This window comes from Epinephelus lanceolatus, chromosome 2 (genome assembly GCF_041903045.1).
Source record: "Epinephelus lanceolatus isolate andai-2023 chromosome 2, ASM4190304v1, whole genome shotgun sequence".
NCBI classification, from domain to species: Eukaryota; Metazoa; Chordata; class Actinopteri; order Perciformes; family Serranidae; genus Epinephelus; species Epinephelus lanceolatus.
The window spans coordinates 23511139-23537015 of NC_135735.1; the positions used below are offsets into that span (position 1 = coordinate 23511139).

General features: G+C 41.1%; 1 protein-coding gene across 1 annotated transcript in view; it reads right to left on the reverse strand.

Annotated features, from left to right (window-relative positions):
* Nucleotides 1-24617, reverse strand: part of lmo1 (LIM domain only 1) — a 31573-nt gene extending 6956 nt beyond the window's left edge. Inside the window, exons 1-2 of the mRNA XM_033626633.2 lie at nucleotides 23784-24617; nucleotides 7151-7364 (exon numbers count right to left, since the gene is read on the reverse strand). Coding sequence (XP_033482524.1) covers nucleotides 7151-7364; nucleotides 23784-23805 — 236 coding nt within the window. The 5' untranslated portion in view covers nucleotides 23806-24617. The remainder of the gene's footprint in view (nucleotides 1-7150; nucleotides 7365-23783) is intronic.
* Between the last annotated feature and the right edge of the window lie 1260 nt (nucleotides 24618-25877).

Consider the following 25877-nt stretch of genomic DNA (forward strand, 5'->3'; position numbering starts at 1 on the left):
GAAATCTGTCCAACAGGAGGGGGACCAGTTGCACCTGCCAAAGCAAACAAAACATGAGCTTGCAGATTCTTCTGGTTCCCAGGATAAAACTTAACCATCAGTTCTCTGCAGACTGCAACTTAACTTTTCTTTGTTTTGATAAGATATTCAGGTATTTTCCAGGCATTTGGCTGTATTTACCTCAGAACATCCATATCAACACCATCTCCACCTACTACCCTGCTCTGCTGGACCTGCTGCTCTTTCTCAGAAGAACTGAAGAACTGAACTGAAGAACTGCAAATACGCCATTTGCACAATGGCTTTAATGGGTGCTGAGGCTGTCATCTTTAGAAAATAGTTGGTCGTGTACATTAGATTAGCTAGCCAAAAAGAAGACAGAAGTATTCAGCTAATGGCACAGACAGGCTTTCAGTAAAAACGAAACTACAGAACCGTGCTATGTTCTCTCAACTGACACCGGTTCCTCTGAATCACTCTGATAGTCTTCAAATCATGAAGAGACCCACTTCATCCATGCTAAACTGTTTGCTTATCTGCCTAGCGATTTACAATCACCTGCAGAAATTTGGCACGGCAAAAAAAAAAGTCTTCCATTTTCACCATAACATGAATAGAGTGTAAGAAAGTGTCCCATTCACACAGTTCTTCAGCCAACAATTGATGTTTCTGGGTTATAACGTGGTATCAACATAAGGCTTAATTGGGCTCCTCGTGCTAAAAGGAGATTACAGCCTGAGAGAACTGTTCAAACACATTACAGTCTTCTCTTCCTGCTCCTATGAAGCTAAAAGCAACCGGAGTTGAACCGCCGCTGCAGCAGTCTCATGAGTAACAGCTGAAGTGGAGCTGCGTATAGCAAGCAATGAATGTTTTACACCAAACTATGATGTCGAGGCAAATGTAAAGGTCAGGGGAGAGGATGCAACATATTACTGCAAACATGAAGAAGTCACACAAAGTAGAATGGAAACAATTAGGTCCATTAAAGCTTTAAAAAGGCAGCGCATGAGCAGAATGAACTGGTCGGTGATCAACTTTATGTTGTGCTAAAGTTTGGACGACACTGTGATTAAAACAAGCCAAAGATTCCCAATTAGCCGATGGTGACTGTGTTTTAACTGTAGTTAAGGATTCTATTGAAAACATAGTATGCACAGTACGTTGTGCATATACACACACAAGAAAACCGTATTAATACAGTTGCTTCTGTCTTTTTTTCCTCCTTTAAACTTGATATGCTCCGCAGCCCTGAAACAGTGCCCTCATAAATTGTGGGTTACCTTTGAAAAACATTCATTCATTCCATTCACAATAGGTTTTTTTGTTTGAATAGACTATTTTCTGCAGAATTCCCACGTATTGTTCTGACACATGTCCCGTATTGTAGGAGTGCAGTGGCTCATGCACTTCAATTTCCCTGGTCATTTGGATTAAATAAATCAATATTCCCAAAAGGAAAGTGAAAAAAAAATAATTCAACATCAACACAGTTTTTTTTTTCTCCAGCGTTTCTATTTAAATAGAGTGTAAATGGTGAGTTTCTGGAAAATATGAGATGTATTGTTCGGAGCTGCTCATAATACACCGAGCCCATCAGGTTTTGTCGATCAATCATCAGCATTGCAACAGGGTTGGTAGCACAAAAACTCCTCTTTTAAAATAGACGCTTCTGTGGTTTATTTAAATGGATTAGAGGGTTAGAAGTGCTGATTTGGATTGCTCCCCACAACCTGTGAGACATCCTGGCATGGATTTTTGAGCAGCATAATGAAGTAAAATGTGAAAGCAGGCTGGCTATTTATTTTTAGGTACTTTCAAATTTCTTTTCTCAGATATTATATGACCCTTTTTATAGTGCATAATAGTTAGTATGGCTGCAGCTATAGTGGTAAGTGGTATAGTAAAAAACGTCCATTAAGATTTCACAGAGTCTTATGTCTTGTCGACTGACCAACAGTCCATGATATTCACTTTACTATCACCCATAAGTGCAGTGACAAAATGCAAATTCTTATAATTGAGAAGCTAAAATCTTACTTGAATATGACTCATGATTATAATAATAATATCCATTTAATATCATCTAATTTATATAATTAATACTATATTTAGATATTGAATTACAAAGTTCCTAATCCCTCTGTCTCAGATTATAGGCTTTAATAAGGGGATCAATAGCAGTCATTATTGTAGCTCATATCTAATTATAAACATATTATTTAGTAAACATTAAATAGATGCATTTAATTTGGTTCAAGGTTTTTTTTTCCCACCAATGTATAAATCAGTTCTTTTTGGTAGCTCATTCTCAAACTAAGTAATATGGATTTTTTTAACACTAATATCTACAACCTACGAGTGATTTTGTGTGTTTATATTTGACCTTTTGTGTGTCCTTTGGGTGTGTTTTTTTTTTTTTTAAACATAAGCCATTAGAGGTGGGAATCAGCAGAGGATCCACGACACGATATTATCATGATACTTAAGTCACAATTCTATATAATTGCGATTTTAAATTCGTTGTGATATGCTGAGTATTGTGATAAAATATATTCCGATATATTGCGATTTATTCCATTGTAAATTATCCCCCCCCCCAACAGGAAAACTCTGTCAACATCTGTGTTATCTAGTAAAATAAAGTGCACTAGTGGACTGAAAAGCATGTGATTATATAACTCTAGTAGGCTACCTAAAGACTAATTTGTATTTGTAATATTAATTACTTATATAATTAAAAAATCAATACTTGGCACTGTGTGACGATGTGATATTGCCATATCACGATATAATATTGCAGAACTATGCTGTGTCAATTTTCCCCCCACCCCTTTAAGCCATTACCGGTTTCTAGCACACCCTAACATGTACTTAACATTAATTATTTCATGAATATTGATTAATGTGTGTGAGACAAACGAACCAAACTCAACTAATAATCAGTATCACTTCTCATATCAGCTCTTACATACATTGAATGACAACATGTATCGCTGCCTAATCCCTGCTTCCTACAGTCTCCAGCACAGGAGAGCTGCCAAACTCTACACTACTTAAAAAAGCTCTTATTTAGTAGCTAAAAATGTGTCTCTGCGTGCTGATACGGGTTGTTGGGAGCAGAGTTGGATGGCAGGAATGTAAAGACGCCCAGCTCTCCTTTCTCTGTTATTGAGTTATTACAATCAGTCTTTAGAGAAAAGAGGGCCTTCTTTAGTTCTTTCAACTTGCTGCTTTGTTAACTTCAAACCCTTAAAGCTCCTACAGCGCATCATCTGCCTCTCTGTATTGCTTCCCTCAGATTGGGCTGTGGCTCTTGAAGTTTTCTACCTGTTCACTGAGCTCTTTGAGACTTCCCAGCCTGCACAGAGTTTGTCAGATTTCATAAAAGGGAAAGCTGTTAATGCATGCATCGCATGTTCTGACCCTCCCCAACAGTTGCGTCTTTTTGAAAGTGTAAACCTTTCCTGTTCAGATCTATCTTGCCCAGAGAGGAAGAGCAACTGTTACGGGAGCAGAGCAATTGTTTTACTTACTAAAGTAGTAGGGAGAGGACGACAGTTTTGAAAAACAGTCACATCCAGATGGAGCTATCATCTTCCCCTCGCTATTTCACCGGTTTGTGGATAACTTATAATGTTCATTATCTTGAAAACGTTTTCCTCTTACAGTTAATTATACCCCATTTTGATAAGTGGATGACTATTATGTCCTCTCTAATATATGAAATAGAGGATTAAATGATTTCAGGCTTCAAGTCCTGATGATCACACCATGACTAGATTGTCAACCCTCTGGTGAAGTCGTGCGATCCTGGGCCCTAGACATAAAGGAAACGCCTAATTAATCTATTATTCTCATTTATAATGAAAGAGTGTGGCCAAGTTGATAAAAAAAAAAAACTCTCTTGATTCAGGAAAGTGAATGTCAGGGATATGAGAAACTGAACTTTTTGCTGGTGCGATGGTTTGGAGGGCAGGGGAGGACGCTGTTAAAGGTATGTGTGTGCTTTGGTGTTTGTGTGTGTTGAAGTGTAAGATTCAGGAAAGCGTGAGTGCATTCAATAAGTTGCTAATGCCACTGAAGGACAATCACAGATGGAGCTCCTATAATAATTAATGTGAGCATGGCAGGGTTCCAAACTCTGGGAAATAACCAAAGTGTGTTTGATCCACCCGCTTGTCTTTAATGAAGTGCAGGAGGCTAATTCAGTGCACAGATTTAACTTCATTACTGCAGGTGAGAGGAGCCTTCGTCTTACTATACAGAAAAGAAGGAATGAAAAGGAAACTGGTGCCGGATGGAGACTGCGTCACCTACTTTCAAATACTCTGGTCTCTCAAACTGCCTCTTCTCTATACGCAAGGCAAGGTTTTTAATTTGTTCCATAATAGAATTCATCTCAAGCATCTCTAGCCATTAAGTGTTCTGCATTTGTTGCAGGCTGAAGAGCAGGCGAGTGGGATGGATTTCATTAGGCAATCCGGGGCAACAGAGGAGCACAGAAAGCTCCCTCCTCCCCTTTCCTTTTTATTCTTATTTTAGTATTCCTAACTCTTGATTTCATATGTCATGCTCAGTTTTTCATCCCGTCTCTGACCTCTACATCTTACTGGTCTAATGTGCGAGAAAGCTTTTCCTTCTTCCTTCATAGTGCCAGTTAGGCACTTATGGCTTGGGGGGTTGGGGTTGCTGTCCTTTCAGCAGATGTATTTTACCAAGTGAAACTCTGAGCTTCATCATTTTTGCCTTCTCTTGGTCATTTGCCCATTTATTATTACCTCATCTGCACCATCTGCCCCTTCTGGGGGCAACATCAGGTCTTAGTGGACCTCTCACTGCATCTTAAAAGCATTAACTGTGGGTGGGAACTGATGGATGGTAATGGCCTATCTCAACGTAACGTCCCTAAGCGCCTCTCAAGTGGGTTGCGGGCTTCTTCCAGGTCAGAGGAAGAGCTAAGATGTAAGTAAAATGTCATGGAGATCCATGAGTAAGAGCGAAAGAAAACCAAGTTGATTAAGGTTTCTTTGCTTTGGATTTTAGAAGTGATGCAAATTGCTGTTTTTTAGCATTTTAAAATCAGAATAACAAACGTATGCAGACCCAGTGGGCAGCAGTAAACTGAAAGTATCAGTGAGGGAGTGAAGAGACAAGTAGGCAGAAGGGAAATAGAGAAAGGGAAAGAGGAGGACAGCACAGGACAGGGAGTTTGAAGACGGGGGGGCCTAGGGCACCGGCATCCCTAAGTCGGCCCCTGGGGGATTCCCTCTCAGATAAATGGGAGAATCTCATTGGGAATGTGACTTAACGCCCAGGAAATGGTCATGTTTAATTTAACAAGCAGATGGCAGGGGCATCTGAAGGGGGGTATACAGAGCCAAAGACACTGATGAAGCAACAAGCCTGCCTGGAGGTTTCTCACAGCCTACAGCTCTGGTACAACTGAGAGCCAGTCTACTCCATGACAGAAATCTTCTGTGTTGATGCAAAACACAGAAGACCAGATTAAAATATGAGAAAAGAGCACAGCAAAAACAAGCATGGAGTGGATTCACTTAGACATACGTCTTGTCGGTGTAAATACCAGTATAAAGTAAAAGAAATCACCTTAAAATCAAAGCATAATGGCACATGTAACTAAAAGAGCCCTTAAATAAGACCAAGAAATGATGGTGTTTGTAGCAGTGAGACACTGATTGGGGTTTTTAGTGTATAATTTAATTTAGGTGATGCATCGATTCATCGGCTGCACTGTACATCAGTATCGGCCAATATTCTTCTCATTGACTGCCATCGGCCTATCGCAAATAAGATTACATTCATCGATGGCAGTGGCCAATTTGTCTGTTTCACATCAATTTTGAGCATGCAAAAAAGCAGGGCTCAAGACTAACGCCGTCCCGTGGTCCCAGGGACAAATGGAGATCTTCACTAGGACACCTTCAGGATGAAAGGATGCAGTAAACTCACTATCAATGAGTTGGCGGCGCACCTTGTTGTTTGTCTAATGATGCTACAATGTGACCAACGAATTATGATGTGTTCAAGCTCTGTAAAATTACCCATTATAACTTTATCATGATGCATTCAAATGTAATCATGTAAAATGTAGTTTTGGGCGAGAAACTTAAATGTTTGAATGTTTTCACAGCAATATAAAATGGATATAAAAGAGGGAATTATGATATATTATGTATACTAAAAAGGTTTCTGAAGCAGTTTTTTAAGATGTTTTTTTATGTGAAAGGTTGTTTCATAAATGTGTATGAATATATTTGTGCTGTTTCAAAAATAATATGAATGACTGAATGACTATAGAACAAAGATTTCTTTGTTTCCTTGGCACAAAGAGGAACTGATTAATGACAGAAACAAAATGACAACATAAAAAATCAGTATCGGCTATTGCCCAAATTATTTTAAACATCAGTATCGATATGGGCCCAAACTTTCATAATTGGTGCATGCCTATGAAATTTGTATGATACTGAATTTCATGCCTGCTTTTGTAGATGTTAATTCAGTAGCTCACAATGTCTTCAAAATGAATCCGCAATAGGTTTCTTTCAGATGCTAAACGTTAAATATGCTATGAAAACAACCGATTGTAAATTATAACCCAGTGTAGTCCACTGCTCACTTTATATTCAAACTGCGACTTTGCATTGTGTATTCTGGATGCAGTGATACAGAAATGTCATGACAGCATGACTCATGTTTTGATGGTTGCACAAGAATTCTTATAAGTTATACAGTATTTAGAATTTTTAAGAGTTAAAACAAGGAGACGCTCTGCTCCTAAACTGTTCTTTTTTCTTCCAGTGCAATATGCTCGTGTCGGAGGATCCCAAAACAACATTACTTTCCGCCTCATCCGTGCTGTAAAACAATATGACAACAAACTGTCAACACATAAGGTTGTGCTGTGATGTAGTTCTAACGCTGAGGAATCTTGCATGATTTAGATTTAGCTGAGTTTCTGTGAATGGGAGCCACAGGAAACACACACACACTGAGAAACCAAACGCTACCAGGAGGTAAAAAAAAAAAAAAACCTTTGTGGTGCTTTCATGTCACAGAGTTCTTGGAAAGGCATAGCTTTTGTGTTTGTTGTGAGTAGAGAGAGGTGATTGTGTGTCTGTCTTGCCTCAGGTAGTCCCTGCGACAGAGGATGAGGTTGGCTTTCGTATAGAGGGTGGAGCCCACCTCCCCCAGGCGGCAGTCACAGCAGGCACATTTGAGACAGTCCTCATGCCAGTATTTGTCCAGGGCCTTGAGCAGGTAGCGGTCTTTAATCTTGCGATTGCAGCCAGCACACCCCTTCTGTTTCCCTTTGGGCTGGACGGAGAGCATCGGCACACCTGTAGTGATAAGGAGACAAACAGCCATGCGTGATTTACGGCCCAGGAACACGAGTGACTTTTCATGTTCTCTTTTTGATAAGCCGGCTGCTTCTCGAGGCGTCTAAGCCTGGCCTCGCGCGTGGCCACAGCACACTGCCTACCTGCTTCATATGCATTAAAGAAAACATTCTTCCATGTAGATAGGCGCACAGGTCACATTGGACTACAAAGCCCTGACTTACTTGTTCCACTAAGAACATGCTGTAATACAAAAGTTACATGATCAGTTGCAGCAGGTTCCAGAGGAGGGGGCACGTCTGGTGTATTTCTCAGGATAAAAGACACAATGTTTATTTTGCTTACTGTGGTATTTACAGCGAGCTGTGTAGTACGTTAGTTACCTGCCATTTCATCAAAGCCCATTTCACTCAACTGTCCACAGCTGTAAAAGCTCCTCATGGGCTTTGTTTGGTATAGATTAACATTAACCTTTTAAAAAGCCTCTGACCACAAAAACGTTGCTACCAGACCCCAGTGAGATATGTTATGGCCTAAGTGCCTTTTAGCATACACTCACTCTCTGTGTTTCCTACATACACACACACATTTGCACACACAAACCACAAACACACACACACACACACACACACACACACACACACACACACACACACACACACACACGGTGTTCCCTACTCAGAGCATTACAGCCTTTCCTCCTTTTACACTTATCTGTACTCATGTGTCTGCAACGAGCAAGCCTAAGTTACCAAACTCGCAAATTGCCCTGCTGTCACGCAGGTCCCCTTTAAGCGCGCCTTTTAGCCTCCTAAAGGACAAATAAAGTCCATTTAATAACTGCACTAAACACTAATAGTCTATGTGTGGTTGACATTTGTGTTTGGACTAAAAGCCCCCCTCAGGCCACTGCTGGTACAGAGGCAGGGGCGCACAGCTCCCCTCTGTAGCACTAACAGGTCTGCCACAGCTGAAAGCACAAGACAACAGCTCTTAAGACACTCTCTCACACACTGAGCTATTGATCCATCTAAAAGAACACACAGTGGACGCCACTTGCCACTCTACTTTCAAAACACATTTCTCTCTCTCTCTCTCTCTAAAAAAGAAAGACCGGACACTCTGCATCACAGGGGGTTAGGCCAGCATTTTGTATGTGTGGGCATCTATAAAGGCCTGTTTTAAAGACACATTACGCTGAGTTTTATATGAAATGTCACTGTTACACTGTTGCACTCCGGAGCCGTGCGCAGGTACATTTTGTCCAGACCAGATAAAAGTTTTTATTTCCTTTTCATTAGCAGGAAAGTATGCACAGTAAGTTGCTATAGTGCAGTGTTAAGTGTGAATGGGGTCATTCTGTAGTTAGCGCTGCCATTTTACAGTAACTCATGTGGTTTGCTCAGTGATAAACACAACCTCAGCTGGTAACAAGGGACTGCTTCACTCTGAGCACTGTTTTTCTCTGCTGAGCCTGTCAAGTTTGTTCTCTTTCACAAAAACCTTATACCACTTTTCAAAGGACTTCTTTGGACTAGAAAAGCACATTTTCTCTCTCTCCATCTTTCTGTCTCTCTTACACGCGCGCACACACACTCACACACACACATATCTTTGCACCTAAATGGACTCACAAAGTACCTTATTGGATCCAGATTTGCTCTGCAATTTTTGGCCATCCACACATCAATAATGCTATGAATGTAATATAATTAGCATTTCCCCTTTTAAAAAAGAGGTGAAAGAAATAGGAGAGCTTGTTAGTCAAATTTATGGCTTTGGTTTATATGTCAGTAAGTGCTCTGGTGGTGTTGAGCCGTCTTATTTCTTTATCAGAAGTGGAAAGGGGAGGCTAATTGGTCCGGTGCTGGTGATGGGAGCCATCAATTAGTGTTCTGCCTGCCCTCCAGCTCCCTCACCTCCCTCCCTCTCCAAAACAGGCCCCTTGAAGCTGGCACATTAGGATCACAAAACCTGCTATAAATACCAATGTTCAGTGTAAATGAAGCTAAAAAGCTTCAAATTCAAGCCACACTGGCTAAGGGCGGACTCTTCTACCTGCATTTCATGGCTTGTTAGGGGAGCTCTCTGCAGGTATGCCAACAGTGCTCGCCTGACAGACTTCTACAGAACTAAAAACAGTCTTAATGAGGAGAGAGAAAATGCCTGTGCGTGTGTGTGTGTATGCCAATGTACATGTGTGTGTGCGCTTCAGAGCTTGTGCAAAGAAAACGAAAGGAGTTGCTGCAATTCCCTCGGGGATCACAAAAATCTTTAATTTGCCTTTTATGACACCTAATTAGTTATTCTACTCAAAATCTTTGCTTTAAATAAGAGAACTAATTATACAAAAAGGTCGTTCCTCCACCTCCAGAGAACTACCCCTAATTGGTTGAGACCACCACCTGCCACACACTCCTTAAACATATCACGTGTGTGTTTTACATCACGTTTGAAAAGGCCAAAGCTTAACCTATCCTGGAATTACTGTATGCAGCTCACCTCCTCCTATTGGATGCACACTTTGTTTCAAACCCTGCTCGGCACCATCAAAGTGACAACACTGTTTGCACACTCATATCTTCATGCATACGTCCTGGTCCGTCTGTCCTTCTGGCTCTAAGAGAGATGTCTCAGTGGAGGAATGTCTGCCGGGGGAAACAGTATGCACATTGATGCCTCTTTCTTGAAGCCATTGCGGAGAACAAACATGGGTTTGATGTCTTCTACCAAAGCAGCCTCTGGAAAAGCTTTAATAGTAGTGTAGCAAGCACTAGCTCAAACCTACTAAACAAAGAGCAGTGACAGAAAAAAAAATGAGTGTGTAAAGTAAATGTCTTTTCAATTCCCTTAATGCCACGAGACATTTTCTTGCACCTGTCACCACTCCCGGCGCAATGTGAAACTGTGGAGTAGAACAGAACCTCCCATGCTTGCCACCTCCCAGAAAGAAAAGCTGCATTATGAAAGGAAGCAGCAGACTAGGAGGCAGCCTCCACTTAATCCAATCCATTTAACAGATACAAGTGCCACTGACCTTCCAGTGTCATTTGATGTCACCAAAAGCATGCCTCTCCACATCACGATTCATTCTCCAACAAGGGATGCATTTTACCCCTCAAAGTGGAGAGACAGCACTTGCCCTGCCAAATATTCTTCCTGAGAGGGAATTTAATTTGCCATTAGTACTGTGTGTAGAGGCCTGTCATCTCTCCCCTCTACCATCTACTTTCTTTAAGATTGTATCTTTCAAGAATATGTACAGTTAGTTTTTCTCAGCCCAAGCAGTCTGTCAGAGCATGTATTTTCCATTATAGAGATAGCATCCGATTTCTATGTTACCCCATTTAGACTTCCGTCTTTACAGCTATCAAAAAATCACATCAGTCCGCTAACCTTTTTTGATATATTTAAGGTTTTAGAAGAAAATACGCTGTTTGAAGCACTCAAGGAAATGTTTGAAATTGGAGAACTACAATTATCACATGCTGAAGACAATGCCACAGCTACAGTGGATCTGAGTGGACGAGAGTGTGTGAAGAGAAAGATTTACCCCCCTTTCCCCATGTCATTATCACTTAAATGTTTTGTTGCTATTTTTGTAACAAGTGTGCAGGTGTTTGCAGATCAAGCTGCGAACTGTAATGTATACAGATTTGCCTCGGCATCACCTGCAGAACCAGGAAATAATCATAACCTTAACAATAATTCACATTGCCTGATCAATTCTACCCTACCAGGTTTATTATCTGTATTTCTGCTCTCTCTGCTATTACATACACAGGACTGCAATTAGCAACTATTTTCATTGTCAATTTAATTTAATCGATTGCTCGCTTTGTCAATAAATGTCTTAAAAAAAGTGAAAAATTCCCGTCTCATCTTCCACAGCCCAAGGGGATCTATTTAGCTAGGTTGTATGGGTCTAACGATACATCTACCTGAATCAAAATATCAATTCAGTGATCAACAATTTTAGTATTGTCAGTGCAAAGAGAAGACATCGACACATATCGTCATATTTAAGATAAGCCTTTATCGTTAAAGTCCCACTGCACGTATGTGTCACCATTTTCATTCAAGCGTACGTCCTTGCTAAACATTCAAACAGTGCTAACGGCTTAGCGCTGAGTAGATCATGGCAAGCCGCCAAGAAAAAGACAATAAGGATATTTTATTTAGAAACAGAAGGGAGAGACGACTCGTTGCTCTGTATATGCAAACGTAGATCAAAGTCTTGTGTCGGGAAACAGCAGGATCGACAGGAAGGCAATCCAGGCACTCCGAAAAAATATAGAAAGACAAGAAAGGAAATGGTAATACGCTTTTATTGTGGTAGCTAAATCATTAAAAGGCTTTCAAAGCATACCTCACAGGTATGGCCCCACCTGTACAGTGGCAGGAACCAATCGGAGGCCATCACATGAGATAAGATAACCAGAAAAAAAATAAATGTATGGATATACATACCTATCGTAATAAGGATATTTTATTTACTGTGTCATATTGATAGCAGGCCTCTGAATTGAATCAACTCAAAAAGGTATTGTGGCAGAGTTTGCCAGCAAATATAGTTTTGTTGCCCATAGAATCAAAAATAATATGGTATTTTGATGAAACTTATTTACATCCCTACTAACTTGTTTTATTGACCAACAGTCCAGACCTCCAGAATATTCAGTTAACTATCATGTATAACAAACTAAAGGTTCAAATCCTCATATATGAGACCCTGGAAGCAGCAACTGTTTAATATATTTTAATCAGACCAAATGATTAATCGATTATCAAAATAGTTGCAGACTACGTTTCTGTTGTTCGACTAATAGATTTATTGTTTCTCAGTCTGACATGTCACCTTCAGATTGCGTGGTTTCTCCAACTAACAGTCAAAACCAAAGTATAATCAATTTACATCATATAAAATTGAGAGGGACTTATTAATTGCTTATTAAATTATCTGCCAAATAATTTTAAAGTTCTTCGACATCGTTTTTTTGACACATCATCTCAGTTCTGCCTTTCAAGTGCACGCCGCACAATTGTGAGGAAGTCGACTTCACACACTCCACACACGATCCCAGTGGAACAGCTGCTCTCGCAGGCACTCAGCCTTAATGGCATAGGGGACAGTTACATCTGATTCTGTGTTTTGTTAAATGTCTTTTGATCAATTAAAAGCACTGACGCCATGGTGTGATGCAGACTTTGCTGGTTCACGGGGAGGTAAAGGATCTTGATGAGAATCACTCAGCCTTCCTGACACATGGGGAGGGAGGTGGGCTTTCAAGGAGGGTGGAAGCTGGCCCTGGGTGGGCCTCCTCTCGGGGGCCCCTATAATTCCAACTCCCAGCTGCAGCAAATAAGAGAGGTTTAGCCACCAGCGTGGTGAGCACACAGACGACTGGGATGCTCAGGGAAATTAGACACTACATTACCAAATGATTGCATTTAGCCGAAACAAGTGCATTTGTCACCATCATCATCATCATCATCATCACCATCACTTAATTCAAGCACTCCTGCATAAGACATCAAGCGGACATTAATTGCCCACGATGAATCTGTTCCACGCGGATACCAGACCACCACACGCTAACCCTCCATGACTAAATGAATCATTTAAATAAATCAAAATTATATTATATTATGATTTCATACGACGAACAATATAAGGACAGTGGAAAATCAAAAACACTATGTTGGCCAAAGCGCTCAGCAAGCCTGCAGTTCAGAAGCCACAGGGGCTGGTTTAAAACCTCATTCCCTTTATTTTTCAGCCACCACTGTAAATGCCGTGGCCATGGCAATCCCAAGTAAAATTTGTCCCTAGGCCAAGGTGTCTGCCACGAAGGTTAATAGGGATCTCATGCAGATGTCTTGCCATTGTGTGCATGAATCAGCCCCTTTCATTCAGCTCCCGTCATCGCCGTAATTGAGCCCATAGACACGTTTCTCTTTTGCCAAGACAAAATACAAGACATCTGGTAATAACATCAGCTGGAATACACATGCCAGTTGAAAGCAGACTCATGAGTGTATTCTGAATGATAAGCAAAATAAACACCACTGATTCATTGTGTGATTCATGTCCCTATCCTTAGTTGGAGCATATGCAAGGAGTAGAAGAAAAGATATGCATGAACACACACTCTCAGAGAGACACACACTCCCCCTGTCTCTCTCACATTAAGGAGTTTCTTACAAGGCCCAAGTCAATATTACATTTCATACAGCCTGTTTTTTTTTTTCTTATAGTCCGCTGTAAGAGCCTTCTATGTTACTGTAAGGCATGCTACATTTCCAGATGGTTGTGTATGAATGCTGGGGTCTGTGAGGTGATTTCTGGGACTGTATGCATGCTATGATTATGACATAATTAACACCCACAGTAAGTGGGAGAGAGAGCAGACAGGGCTGGTGCGGATGAGGAGGGGACTGTTCATTAACAAGATGCACTCTCTCAAACTTTGCAGCTTGCTGTGGCTAATAAGCCCCGGTGAAACGGAGCCCAGCCGTCCCTTGCATTGACCCTGGCACTGCCCAGGATAAGGGAGGGTTTTGTCTCCTGGAATAATTGCTCTTTTCACATGTTACAAGTGTCCTGACCCCCACGGTCGGCAGCCACTTTCCCTACCATAATTACTCCTGATCCGCTCCAAATGAGTCAGCCGCATTAGGGCTGCAATAACACTGGCCCAGCTTCAAGCGCGGCATGGGGAGTCTCAGCAGAGCAGCCTGGAACAGGACTGCCTTTTCTCCCAGCCCACGGTCATTTCCATCACGTCAGAGGTGCATTTCTTACACTTGAAGTCAGCACGAAGGCCCTGGGCCCTTTTCTGAGGCTTACAGAAGGCATTGTTAGCTCCTGGTGCTCACTACTCACTGTGGTTTGGCACCAGACTCCATCCTAATTAACGGAAAACTTCATTAGGGTGTTCTTTCCACACTTTTCAGCCCCCTATTATTTTTAATTTATTCACATGGGGTTAATTAAAAGAAATGTATCACAGAGATATGCAACAGCTTTCTAATTAAATTCATTGCGGCTTTTTTTTTTTTTAAAAGACATGAAACTGGCAGAGTTTCCAAATTATTACAGAAGGCGACTTGTTCCAACACTTGGTTGCTCAGTAGTAGGGTGAGATTAGAGCTCTGCAAGGTAAGCTGTCAACAGCAGAGACAGAGTGAGAGAGGGAGCGATGGGGCCAGAAAATGAGAGTGAGGGAGTAAGATGAATGAGGAGGAGGAGAAAAGACACAAACATTCATGGTTTTATTATGCAGAGTTACCCCAAATAAACCCATGAGAGCTCTTAAAGAGGGAGGACTGTCTGAGTGTTGACACAGCGAGGAGAAGATTTGGTATTGCATCTAGCCAATCAAATGTGGGCGTAGTGTCGGGCTTTGTCTGCTGTTGCTCTGAGGTGTTTAGTTCTTGAAACCTGCCATTTTACCATTTTTCATTTAAGCGCAAGCTGTCAATAACCGAGAAGGTGAATGCATCTTCATTTTCAGTCCTCATACAGTAGGAGCCCGATCAACTGACGTTTTTTTTTTCCTCCCAGAGTCTGAGATTGAATAAAGAAAAAACCCATCTATTCTCAAACTATATACTTTAAAAATTTGATAGACGAGGCAATCTTATCTGCCACTTCGTGATTCCTGGCAAAAACTTTAAAAAAAAACACCCTAAAAAAAAATCAAACCATTAGACCTGTCACAGCCACCTTCCGCCATCCGGAACAGAATAATGCACAAACACTTTTAGTCCACATTAAAAATGCATTTGGAGAGGAATAAATGTAGCCCTCTAAAGTTTGTGTCACTCACGAGGTCAGGAAGTGATGTACAAAATCCTCCCCACTCCCCAGCAATTACTGCACACTTATTATTTCAAAGGATATGCCAGGAGACAGGTGTGCCATTCAGGGTCCTCAGTGTGTCGAAAATGGAGGGGAAGAAGGAACACCATACTGTGGTGCACTGTGTGAGGCTCTTTAATCTTGAATAATGCAAATTCCCCACAGGGGGCAGTTATTTGGCAGCACTGGCCTCTAATGTCATTCAGGCACCTACTCCCACACCTGATGGGGTAAATAATGAGGGAGGTTGGTTGGGTGCAGTTAGGGAAGAGATCTTCATACAGATAGGATGGGTTGGTAAAGTAAAGTCTCATGTAGTACAGCCTATCCTAAATCTCCCATGAGGGGAATATTGTGGCTGACGTTTGATGTTTCATTAAGAAGATGGCTCGCTTTTAATGAATTCCTTTTAACACTTTTATATTACCTCATAATATAAAGTCCGGCCCGTTTTCCTAATGGAGTAATTCTTGTAACTGGCTAAAATCAAATGGCAATTCAACTAGAGACAACTTGTCAAATGAAATGATATAAAATGAAAGAGGTGTGATTGTAATAATGGAGGTCTAAGGTCTCGGAAACAAGTTCCAGTTAATGTCGGGCTCTGTGTGTGTGTGTGTGTGTGTGTGTGTGTGTGTGTGTGTGTGTGTGTGTGTGTGGATGGCGGCTGTCACTCGTCTCTGAATTTGTAGTTGCACACAGCACAGTTAAGCACTGATTAAATCAGCAGCTTCAATATCCAAAACCTAATCTACTAGCTTTAAGAGGGAAAGAACTACCCCCCTTTAATCACAGACTTTAATTAGCTATTTAAGATTTTATTTACTGAAGGTCATCCAATAAGAGATTAGTTTGCAGCAAGTTGGCTCTTATTTAAGAGAAGGCACCCTAGGCTTCTCTATTTACCAACAAGATAGCGGTAATATCTCAAGAAAGACTCCATCCTCCTCTATTTCTCTGGATTCTTGTACTAAAAAGCAGGCTTTTAAAGATGCATGTGCTATTTTGTGTTGGATTAGAACCATTGTGTGTGAATGTGCATAAAAACAGAGGAACTTTAAGTTATACTATAGGCCAACCAAACACCGATCCAGTAACATTAAAACAACGTATGGTTAAACTGCTGTTATGTTCACATGTTACTGGACTAAATGGCATCCTCTGCCAGATAACCTGCACTCCCAGATAAAGGCAAACAGATCAGAAATGCAAAAGGAAACCCATAATATATCTCTGTCTTGAGGCCAAAGCTACTTTTCTCTCTGAATACTGCAGTGGGAATACAACAGAGTGGTGTTTGAAAGATATTTACAGTGAAACAACTCTGAAAGTCTAAAAGCCCCGCTAGCAGCCCCTAGAGGCTGTGCTGCTCCTTACACCCACAAGAACAAAGTGTTTCACTGACCAATCAACACTGTCATCCTCAGAGCCACACACTCACACAGGCAAGGCCAAAAAACAAATGAAAAATACACTCAGCAACAACGATCAGGGGCTTTGGCAAATGGGAAACATGGCATCGGCAAGAATTCCTGCTGGCACTGTGATGTGTGCACTATAGAGGGAACACAGCAGGCCAGTTCAGACAGCTGAACTCTGAAGCTATATTATTACAATAATGCTGTATTGTATTTCTGCAGGTGTCCATTTTTCCTCTTGTTTAACATGAACCAGTGCTAATCAAACCAATCAGCACCTGAGTCAGACAAAATTGTTATCCGCAGCTTTCAGACCGCTCCAAGTTTGCCATGAGAAGCTGATGAAACACTTATTTTCATGTAACACATTTTACACATGTCCACACCCTAAAATCCAAGACAGTTTGTGTGGCTTCCTACTCCCATCAGAACGAACACTCATGTGCACACTAGACCAGTCACCAGTCAGCACTGTTTTTCAGGCCAGGGACCCCTTAGCTAACAGAGACAGAGCAGGGACCCCATACTAGCTACATATGTTGCATAAATTGAGTTGCATATTAAACTGCGCCCACTGTAGGGCAGCTGAAAGTACCATGTATAAACATACTATTATCATGGTGTGTACAATACGAAGCTATTTAAATAATTATTTTCAGATTCCTGTATTCAAACATCATGTTTGTTTCTGAGGCGTGACAGTGTTTAAGAGTGTCTTGCGCAAAAAGTTACAAGCGCTCACAAGAATGTTCGTACAGTTGAAATAATAATACGGCTATTTGGCTAATATGTTTCAATAGTACGTGACACTTAATAGTTCACCGTGCTGTTATGGACAGATGCTGCACAGTGATTTAGCGTTAGCTTGCTAACATGAATACACAAGGATTCATGGGTAGCAGTTAGCGTATTGTCAGTGTTGTGTCCTGTAAATTAAATAGGACTTTAGACACACGCCAACTTATCTTTGCTAATGATATACTGGATTTGTGATATTGTGTATTTCCAGACATATTTTATTTTTTGAAACAAGCAAACAAACATATATGACGGGACACTAATTTGGCAGCCCCCCTGAAGTAACTCTGAGGACCCTTTAAGGGTTGTAACCCTTCTGTTGAAGAAGCAGGACAGAAAAAATCATTTATCAGGTCACTGCAGATATATCGATGATTAGTAACATGACATTTTAGAAACAATACCAAAGTAGGCCTCTATCGGTCAAGGTGTCATACCTCCTAAAATATCGATACTGGTATCAAAACTGGCTTCAAAAATCCAGTATCATTCAGGCTGTAATACACACACAAACACACACACGCCTATGCGTATGCACAGCCCTGCCTTTCATTTAAACAAATATGCATCAAGAGACTGTTTCAGGAGGGATTAAAAAAGACCTGTTTAATAAAGGCTGAATAATAGTAATGAATAATGCACCATAGTAATGAAATAAATATGTGAAATTCACATTTATTCTGGGTCTAAAATCCTTCCAAACGTGTCATTTATGCCACATGTGTTTGATTTCCACTGAGGCTTCACTGTACAAAGTGCTCACGCTGCCTTCGAGTGTAACAGGTGACGTGATATTTTATTACTGCAGGTGGAATATGAAGGTTTCTCCTCAGAAACATTTTTTGGGCCATTTTGACACTTGCACTCAGCTGCCAAAGAACTGTAGCTGGTGACATTGTAGTTTTGACATCTGCTCATCTCAAGAACTTTGCTGCATGTCATTCCCCTTTCCCATCTTTCCCGTCTTCTTCACTAAGCCTATGGTGACAGAATAAAGGAGAAATTATTTTCCGGAGAGAGCAAAGAATAAGCTTTACAGAGTGCATCAGAACGCCAGACAAGTCAGAACAGAGAGCACGCAATGGGTAAACAGGTAAATAAATAACTTTATGTGAAAAAAACAAACAAGATGTTGTAAGAAATGTGTGTGTGCGTGTGTGTGTCTGCGGAGGCATCAATGTGTGAATACTTTTTTTTCTCCACGTCAACATGAGTGTAGTTAGCAGCATGCGAGAGTCAGCTTCGCAGTGACAAGTGGCAGTGACACCTGCCTCCAACAGGTTCAAACACATGAAAATCTGACAATATATATTAGGGACGATGTGAAAGTTACATGTCATGATCATCCTGGCCAAAAAAGTGACGATATTATACGGATAATAGTGTCGCAGACAGTTTTGAAAAACAATATGCAACCGGGCGGAGGATCTCACCTTTCCTCCTCAACTACCTGTCAGACTTTTAACACATATATCGATTTTAAAAAAAAAAGGTTTCATGTTTCTATTATAATAAAGCATTTGTTCAACCCCCACCCCAACAATTTTAATATATAGTGATAATAGTTGTATGATACCGTGATATTGTGAGACCATTACACTTTCTGAGACCGTTATCGTATCGTAAAAATCTCATGCCATTGCAACCCTACCCGATAATCATCAGAATATGATTAAAACTTTTAAAATGGCACTGAGAGTGAGAGAGGGAACACTTTACCTTACATTTTGTTGTTTATTGCATCACAGATGGGACAAAAATCTAATTTAGTTAAAACAATCATTCTTAAAAAGGCAGGCTTTTCAGCAGTTTGAAATGGTATCATATCTTTCAATATGAAATATGCCAATCTGTGATTAAGATCTTTTGTGTCTTTTGAGTTTGGTGTGTATGCAGCCTGCTTTTGTAGAGTCTCTTTTATTGCTGGTCACCCAGCAGTCTTTTTGGGTGCTGCTGGACACCATAAGATTATCCCAATAATGAAATTCACCACCATCAACTTATTGTGTTTTTTATCATGATACACGATAAAATCATATATCGTCCCATCTCTAATATATATACGTATATGGTGGCTCATTGTCATTAAAGCTGGATTACATGCTGGTGATAAATACAGTAATATTTTTACACCAGCTCAACTATAGATGAGGTTATTGGGGTTTATTTTGTGCAGGTGAGAGTAGCTTTGCCCCTGTGCAACATCAACATTACTTCAGTCTGCATTTGTCTCAGAGCTCATGATAAGACTCTGGGTTCCTCCAAGGTGGTTTAAAAGGTGGTGTAAAGATTCATCTCAACTTGTCAGCATTTTTGTGGAATTCGTGAAAGGTTTCATTGTAACATTGGACTGATGTGTATGTGCCCTTGCGGCTGTGAGTTCCTTATTTGTTCATATAATTTTCAACGTGGCAGCTCTATCTCTGCAACCTTCACCACGCTCACGCACACAACTCGACAATATACCAGAAATTCCTGGTGACATTGAAAAAATCATTCTGAGTGAATAAGAGGGTCAGACTTTGGACAAGACAACAGGGATCGTTCGCTCCCTGTAATGCATGTGGCAGCCAGATCTTGTTGTGAGAATTTGTGTGATAACATGGCGAGCATGTGGCCTCTGGCAATAATAAAAGGGATGCTCTTACAGCTCAAAAGTGCATAATTGAGTTTGTGTGCCACGCTGATGAGTGCAGCCATTTACATCAAAGGCAGGTGGGCGCGCTCGCTAACACGTGTCTCTGAAGTCTCAATTCAGCCCCTTTGAATTCCACTAAGATTATGGGAAATGATACACAGCTCGAGCACTTGTAGATGTGAAACGATCAGGGCTGATAGGGATCTGGAGGTTTAGTGGTGACAGACGAAATAGTCCCCAGTAAAGAATTCTGCATTTGTAATATCAGAAACAGATTAGACGGAATTAAACACTCACAGCTGAAAATGGTATAAATGTGATTTTGTGTTAATAAATGAGAGCAGCTTTAGTCTTATATGCAATGAGGGCGCAGAACATGTTACATGTCAGTGCGGAGTGGATAATGTTACAATCACATCTGTGTCAGAGGAGATTCATACTGCATGTTGTGGTGATATTTTGTTATGTGTGTGCTGATAAATAAAAGGAGATTTTCCTGCATCCATTTTTTGTGCCCAGGTTACACTCATAACTGTTTAAAACACACACCGGCCTCCCTCAGCTATCTATGTTTAAGACAAAATTGGAAAAGTACTGCAAAGGCGATGCAGGTGTCTGTAATAAAGCTTTTTTAAAAGAAACTGTGGTGACTTAAGAAATATCAAACGAAGCAATGTGTTTGTAATATTGTTCACGGCCCAGAGCACAAAAACCAGACGTAATTTCAATATTTGAAATGGGCAAGTTTAATTTTGAAGTAAGAGCAAACCAATAAGCTGAGAAAATAGCAAATACAGGGGAGCAAATTGCATTCCTTTGGAAAAGTGAAAAGACTTAAGGAACATATAAAAGTAATCTCCAACTGGAAATTAGAAATCAACCCTCAGAAACCAAATAACAGAAAAGAAATATTACTGTCCACTTTCTAAATCAATATAACATCGCTACGAGACAGTATTACCATGGTAACACCGGTAAAGAATGAAGCAATTCTTATTATTTCAAAATAAAAATTGGAGCCTGAAGCCCAAGTTTTATTACAGCAGCCGACAGATCACCAGTCTGTATTCATCTGAAGCGTTGCTTTTCAATCACATGCTTTATGAATGTACAAATTTCACTGGACAGGATGATAACAGGGTCATAAATTAACAAGCAGAGGTAACCAGAAATGTATCAGGAGGTGGAGGATATTTCTTCTGCACAGGTCTGCAAAGAGTACACTGTAGTTGTGTTAATGTTCAGCAAAAATATGCCTTCAGTGTGGACTCACTTGCTTCTCCTGCAGTTGGTACGAAGGAGGAGAGAAAATGGCTGAGTTGCTTTTTCCCTCTCAAATTAGACGCAAATTGGAACCTTCATATCGCAGGGTGAAATAAAATGTTGACACAGAATTGGTACATGTGTTGCTATTCATTACCAACTATGACCTGCATATTAGGTCACTTCACAGAGCAGTGCCGGTATTCCTTTTACAGTCCTCCTCCTCCGTGCTTTCTGACTCAGTGCTTTACCAGAAAGTGCACATTATTAAGTTAAGTTAATGACTGCGTCACCTGAGAGTGTGGTGATAAGTTTACAATGCGCACATAACATGTGATGCATGATATGAGCAGGGAGCTACATGTCACGTGAAAAAAATATAAGGAACATTTTAGGTTTTGATCGCCTGATGGCAGTCTGTCTTAAATGTTATATTAAACTTTTGACTCCACAGAGGGAAATGGTGTGTAACAGGCCGATTTTCTCAATGAAGCTAATGTAAGGGGTCACATATATTCATTTCTGGTGACTGCTTTTGTTGCACAATTTGTTGCAGACGTTTCAAAAAGAAGTCAAAGTTCAAAAAACAGCCTGCCAAACAAGCAGCAGCACTACTTTGTTGCCAGCCAGGATGGCAGGCTTTAAACACAAGACCAGACACACTGATGATCTGTTTTATGGGCCACATAAGGACTGAAATATGAACACTTAAGCAGCACGCGCAAACACACACAGTGGACATAACAGTGAATCAATCAAGAGAAACAGACAGTAATCACACACACATACACCCATGTGGCCACCCAAAAACACTGACCCACACACACCTCCCTCTCCACATATGCACGCATTTATTTGTGCAGGCACTAAGTGGATACATCAGACAAGAAGGTTGAATTGACAAGCCTATAACTTTAGAGCCAATAAACGCTAAGAGGCACCACAGTGAAAGAGACCAGATCCGAGCAGCTCTGTTGACAACCTGGCCAAAATGCTGGAGCTGCTGGTCGGGCCCAGCAAATAAAGGGTGAAGCTTTTAGGCAATGAGCAGCAGGTGATCTCAGCTTTTCTGCAAGTCCTAATGCTCCTAAAAGCCACTCTCCCTGGTTCTGTAATTGGGCATCAGTAGTTAATGTAGTATTGACTGCATTACATGCTCCTGTGCATCCTTTCCCACTAATGCCATTTGCATCACCTTGTACATTTACCATATTGCTTAGCCAATAACTGTTAAAAGCAATCTGAATCATGAATCATATAGGGAACTTTTAGCTAGACAGACATCCAAAGGAGACAATTTACAGTTGAGTTAATTTGAGTACATTTGCAGCACAACATGGATTCAGCCAGACAGACCAATTTATGTCCCTGCCGCAATCCTTTTATTGGTTTTTAGATGTGTAAGTGAAAGGATGCTCTGCTAAGAGATATGAAATATCCATTTTCAAACATAAATAATGGGTTACAAATGCATCCATTACTTTTGGAGGAGGAGGAGGAGGAGCAGCCATGGATAAACTCAAATGCACAAAGGCTATGCACTGTACTTTGAGGAACAACACAAAAATATGTGCTTTAAGGTTAGTGGAGGTTGTATTTGTGCATGTCAGCCGGTGGTCAGCACTCAGAATACTCTTAAAGGAGGAGGATAACTTCATTTCAGAGCACAGACAGCCTTCAGTGCTGCTTATAGTCATTGTATGAATTTAATCATTATGTTGTATAAATGTATTTAAATGCATGAGCACCATTTAGACCTGAATGTGATAAATGCGCTGCACATCTCAACATCAGTCTAATCCAAAATGGGACGTCATTAGAGGCGAGTTTGATTTAAATTAAAATTAATTAGATTGCCTCACCCATTAACCTAAATACATTGAAATAGATAAGTAATGCAAGTAGGCCTATTTGGATGGAAAGTGAGTGAACGTTGCACGGCGCTATCCATAATTTGCAATCAAGTTAAAAGCACTCTGCTGTCATCTCCCATCCCGTTGTGATGTCAAAGGCTGCCTCGCTAACTTCACAGACGCAAAAAGCACTTAGAGGAGGAAAGAAAAGAGGAGCCACATGCACTGCAGCGTCTGTGGAGTATCCTCAAACTCTGGGCTGCACACCAAAAAAAAAAAAGACAAAATCTGCTCTCAATAAACATGCAACTCTTCTCCCCAACTAAACTGCAGTTTAAGGCAGGGGGTATTTGTGTCTAAGTGCAACCTCAACTTCATGGTACAGAAAGCAGACACAGTGTTGGAGGTTTGTTCGCGGAAACACGGAGCCTGTCGTGACTAAATGGGTTTGAAAAAGCCAATATAAAGCGGAGGCTGCGGGTGCGCAGGGTCCGGGGCGATGGAGACACTTAACGTGTAAAATGTCAGTAGTTTGCCGCGTTACTCCCCAGGTTATAGCATCCTACGGTCGGAGATGTTACTCACCCTCTTCCTTGTCCAACACCATCGTCCTGAGGAACGAGGAGTCCTTCCCCGGGCGATCCGTCCTCGGCTCCAGCAGGCTGCACCGCTCGGTCTGCTCACAGCTTCTCCTGGAAATGGCTTTGAAACGCGCGGTTGACTAGACTACGCCTCGATAAACCAAAACCCTGGAAAGATGAATTGCCGTCTGCACGTTTTTTTTCTTCCTCTCTCTCGCTCTCTTCTCTTCTCCTATCAATAATAATTCATACACGGAATACGGCGAGATACGCGGCGAGATCCCCCTATCCGGACTGAAGTGCAACGCAAATAAATCGCGATCAAACAGCGTTGCTTGCTCTTGATAAATTCCATGCGAATAAGAAAAAAGGCAAAACAATGAAAAGCGATATAAATCTAGTGTCGCCTATCTGTAAGTGTGCACACACGGACGGATCAGACGCTCAGACTGAACGGCCGAGCTCCCCCCTTCGCTGTTAATATTCTCTCTTTCCCGTTCTCATTTGCTCCGAAACAACAACTACATTCAAACAAATCCAATTGCAAATCTGACAACTGCTAAAAGCAAACTCACGCCGCCTCTCTCCTCCAGTTTATGTGCCGCGCTCGCCTCTGCTGCTACTGAATAAATGCGCGCAGCTTCCAGAGACCCTCGGATTCCCCTGTTAATTAAATCAATTCATTATGCTCAGATCTGATTAGCAGCCCTTCCCCCCTCTTTGAATCAATTATTCAATACACAAACATAATTGCTTGTGCCAGAGGTGTCTAAGTATTAGCTTATTTAACTCCAAGGACACTAATTACCCCTAGGGCAAGGGAACTTTTCTCATTAATTCTGACAAAACACAAAAGCACAGCTAAGGGAAAGTGTGTGTGTGTGTGTGTGTGTGTGTGTGTGTGCCTGCCAGTCTGCTGAACGTGCGTGATAGAGAGGGAGCAGGAGAGAGCGCGCATGCACGTAAGGTTGTATTGATGCACGTGCGCACGGACGCGGGTGCGCGTGTGTCAGAGAGAGAGAGAGAGAGGGAGGGAGAGACATAGAGGCAGAGTGATGCTGCTCCATCGGTGCCTGGTACAGTTGGAGTAAACATAAAATGCGCTTATTGTTTTTTTTTTTCTTCTCCTTACTTTTCGCCCCTCTCTGCAGAATTTAATAGAAATAACATCTAATTGCGGTCTATTTAGCAGTTAATTAGTGTCCAGACACAGTTATCATACAGGCTGCAGATAAACAGTCGTTTCAAAAGAGACAGCACAACAGATGGGCTGCGTTTTTGATTAGTGGGTAGATAGAAGGTTCAGTTTCGAATCTGGTAATATAATTGTTGCCTGTTATTGCCAAGATGAAAGTGTTGCTGTTTCATGGTGGAGCCTTAAATAGCACCACTTTCACTTGCCCTGCGGAGACTGTTAACCAATTAAGGGTGAGATCCAACAAAGATTAGCCATTTAGGAGAGTGGAGTGGAGTATAGCTACAATAATGCTGGTTCGTCAGCAGCCAGCAGGCTGTCTGTGGTGTGAGCTTGCTCAGTCTGTCCTTGCCTTCTGTTACATTTTCCACCAGTCCTACTCTGAGAACATTATCATTAGCTACTTTATAATCCAATAATTGTAATCATTAATAATTGTAACAATGATCGGTCAGACTGTTTCAGATCAAGGGCCTCTTTAAGATTTGTGCAGTGGAAATTCTTTTTGTATATGTCTGCGGTGGAGGTGAAAACTTTGAATAAAATATGTGTGCTAAATTACATCAAAATATCCTCCTGAGACCCTGTGTCCTCATATAAGGACATCACATGTTGTGTTTACTGCAACTTATACCTCATTCTGCTTAACTGAGGCTTCATTTGTGAACACCTGTTTTGTGCCATCTAGTGGTAGTAAGACCACACTTCACTAATCCATGCTGAAACAAGATGGTGGCCATCTAAGCTAGGTCAGTGTGCAGCCGACCCCGACACAGAAGTGGACGAAACCTGATCAAATATAATGGTTGAAGCTTGTTTATTTATGATCAAGAACATTAGCAGTATGATATGCTATACAAATTTCACAAATGTTAGCAATGATAACAAGCTAAGATGCTGTTA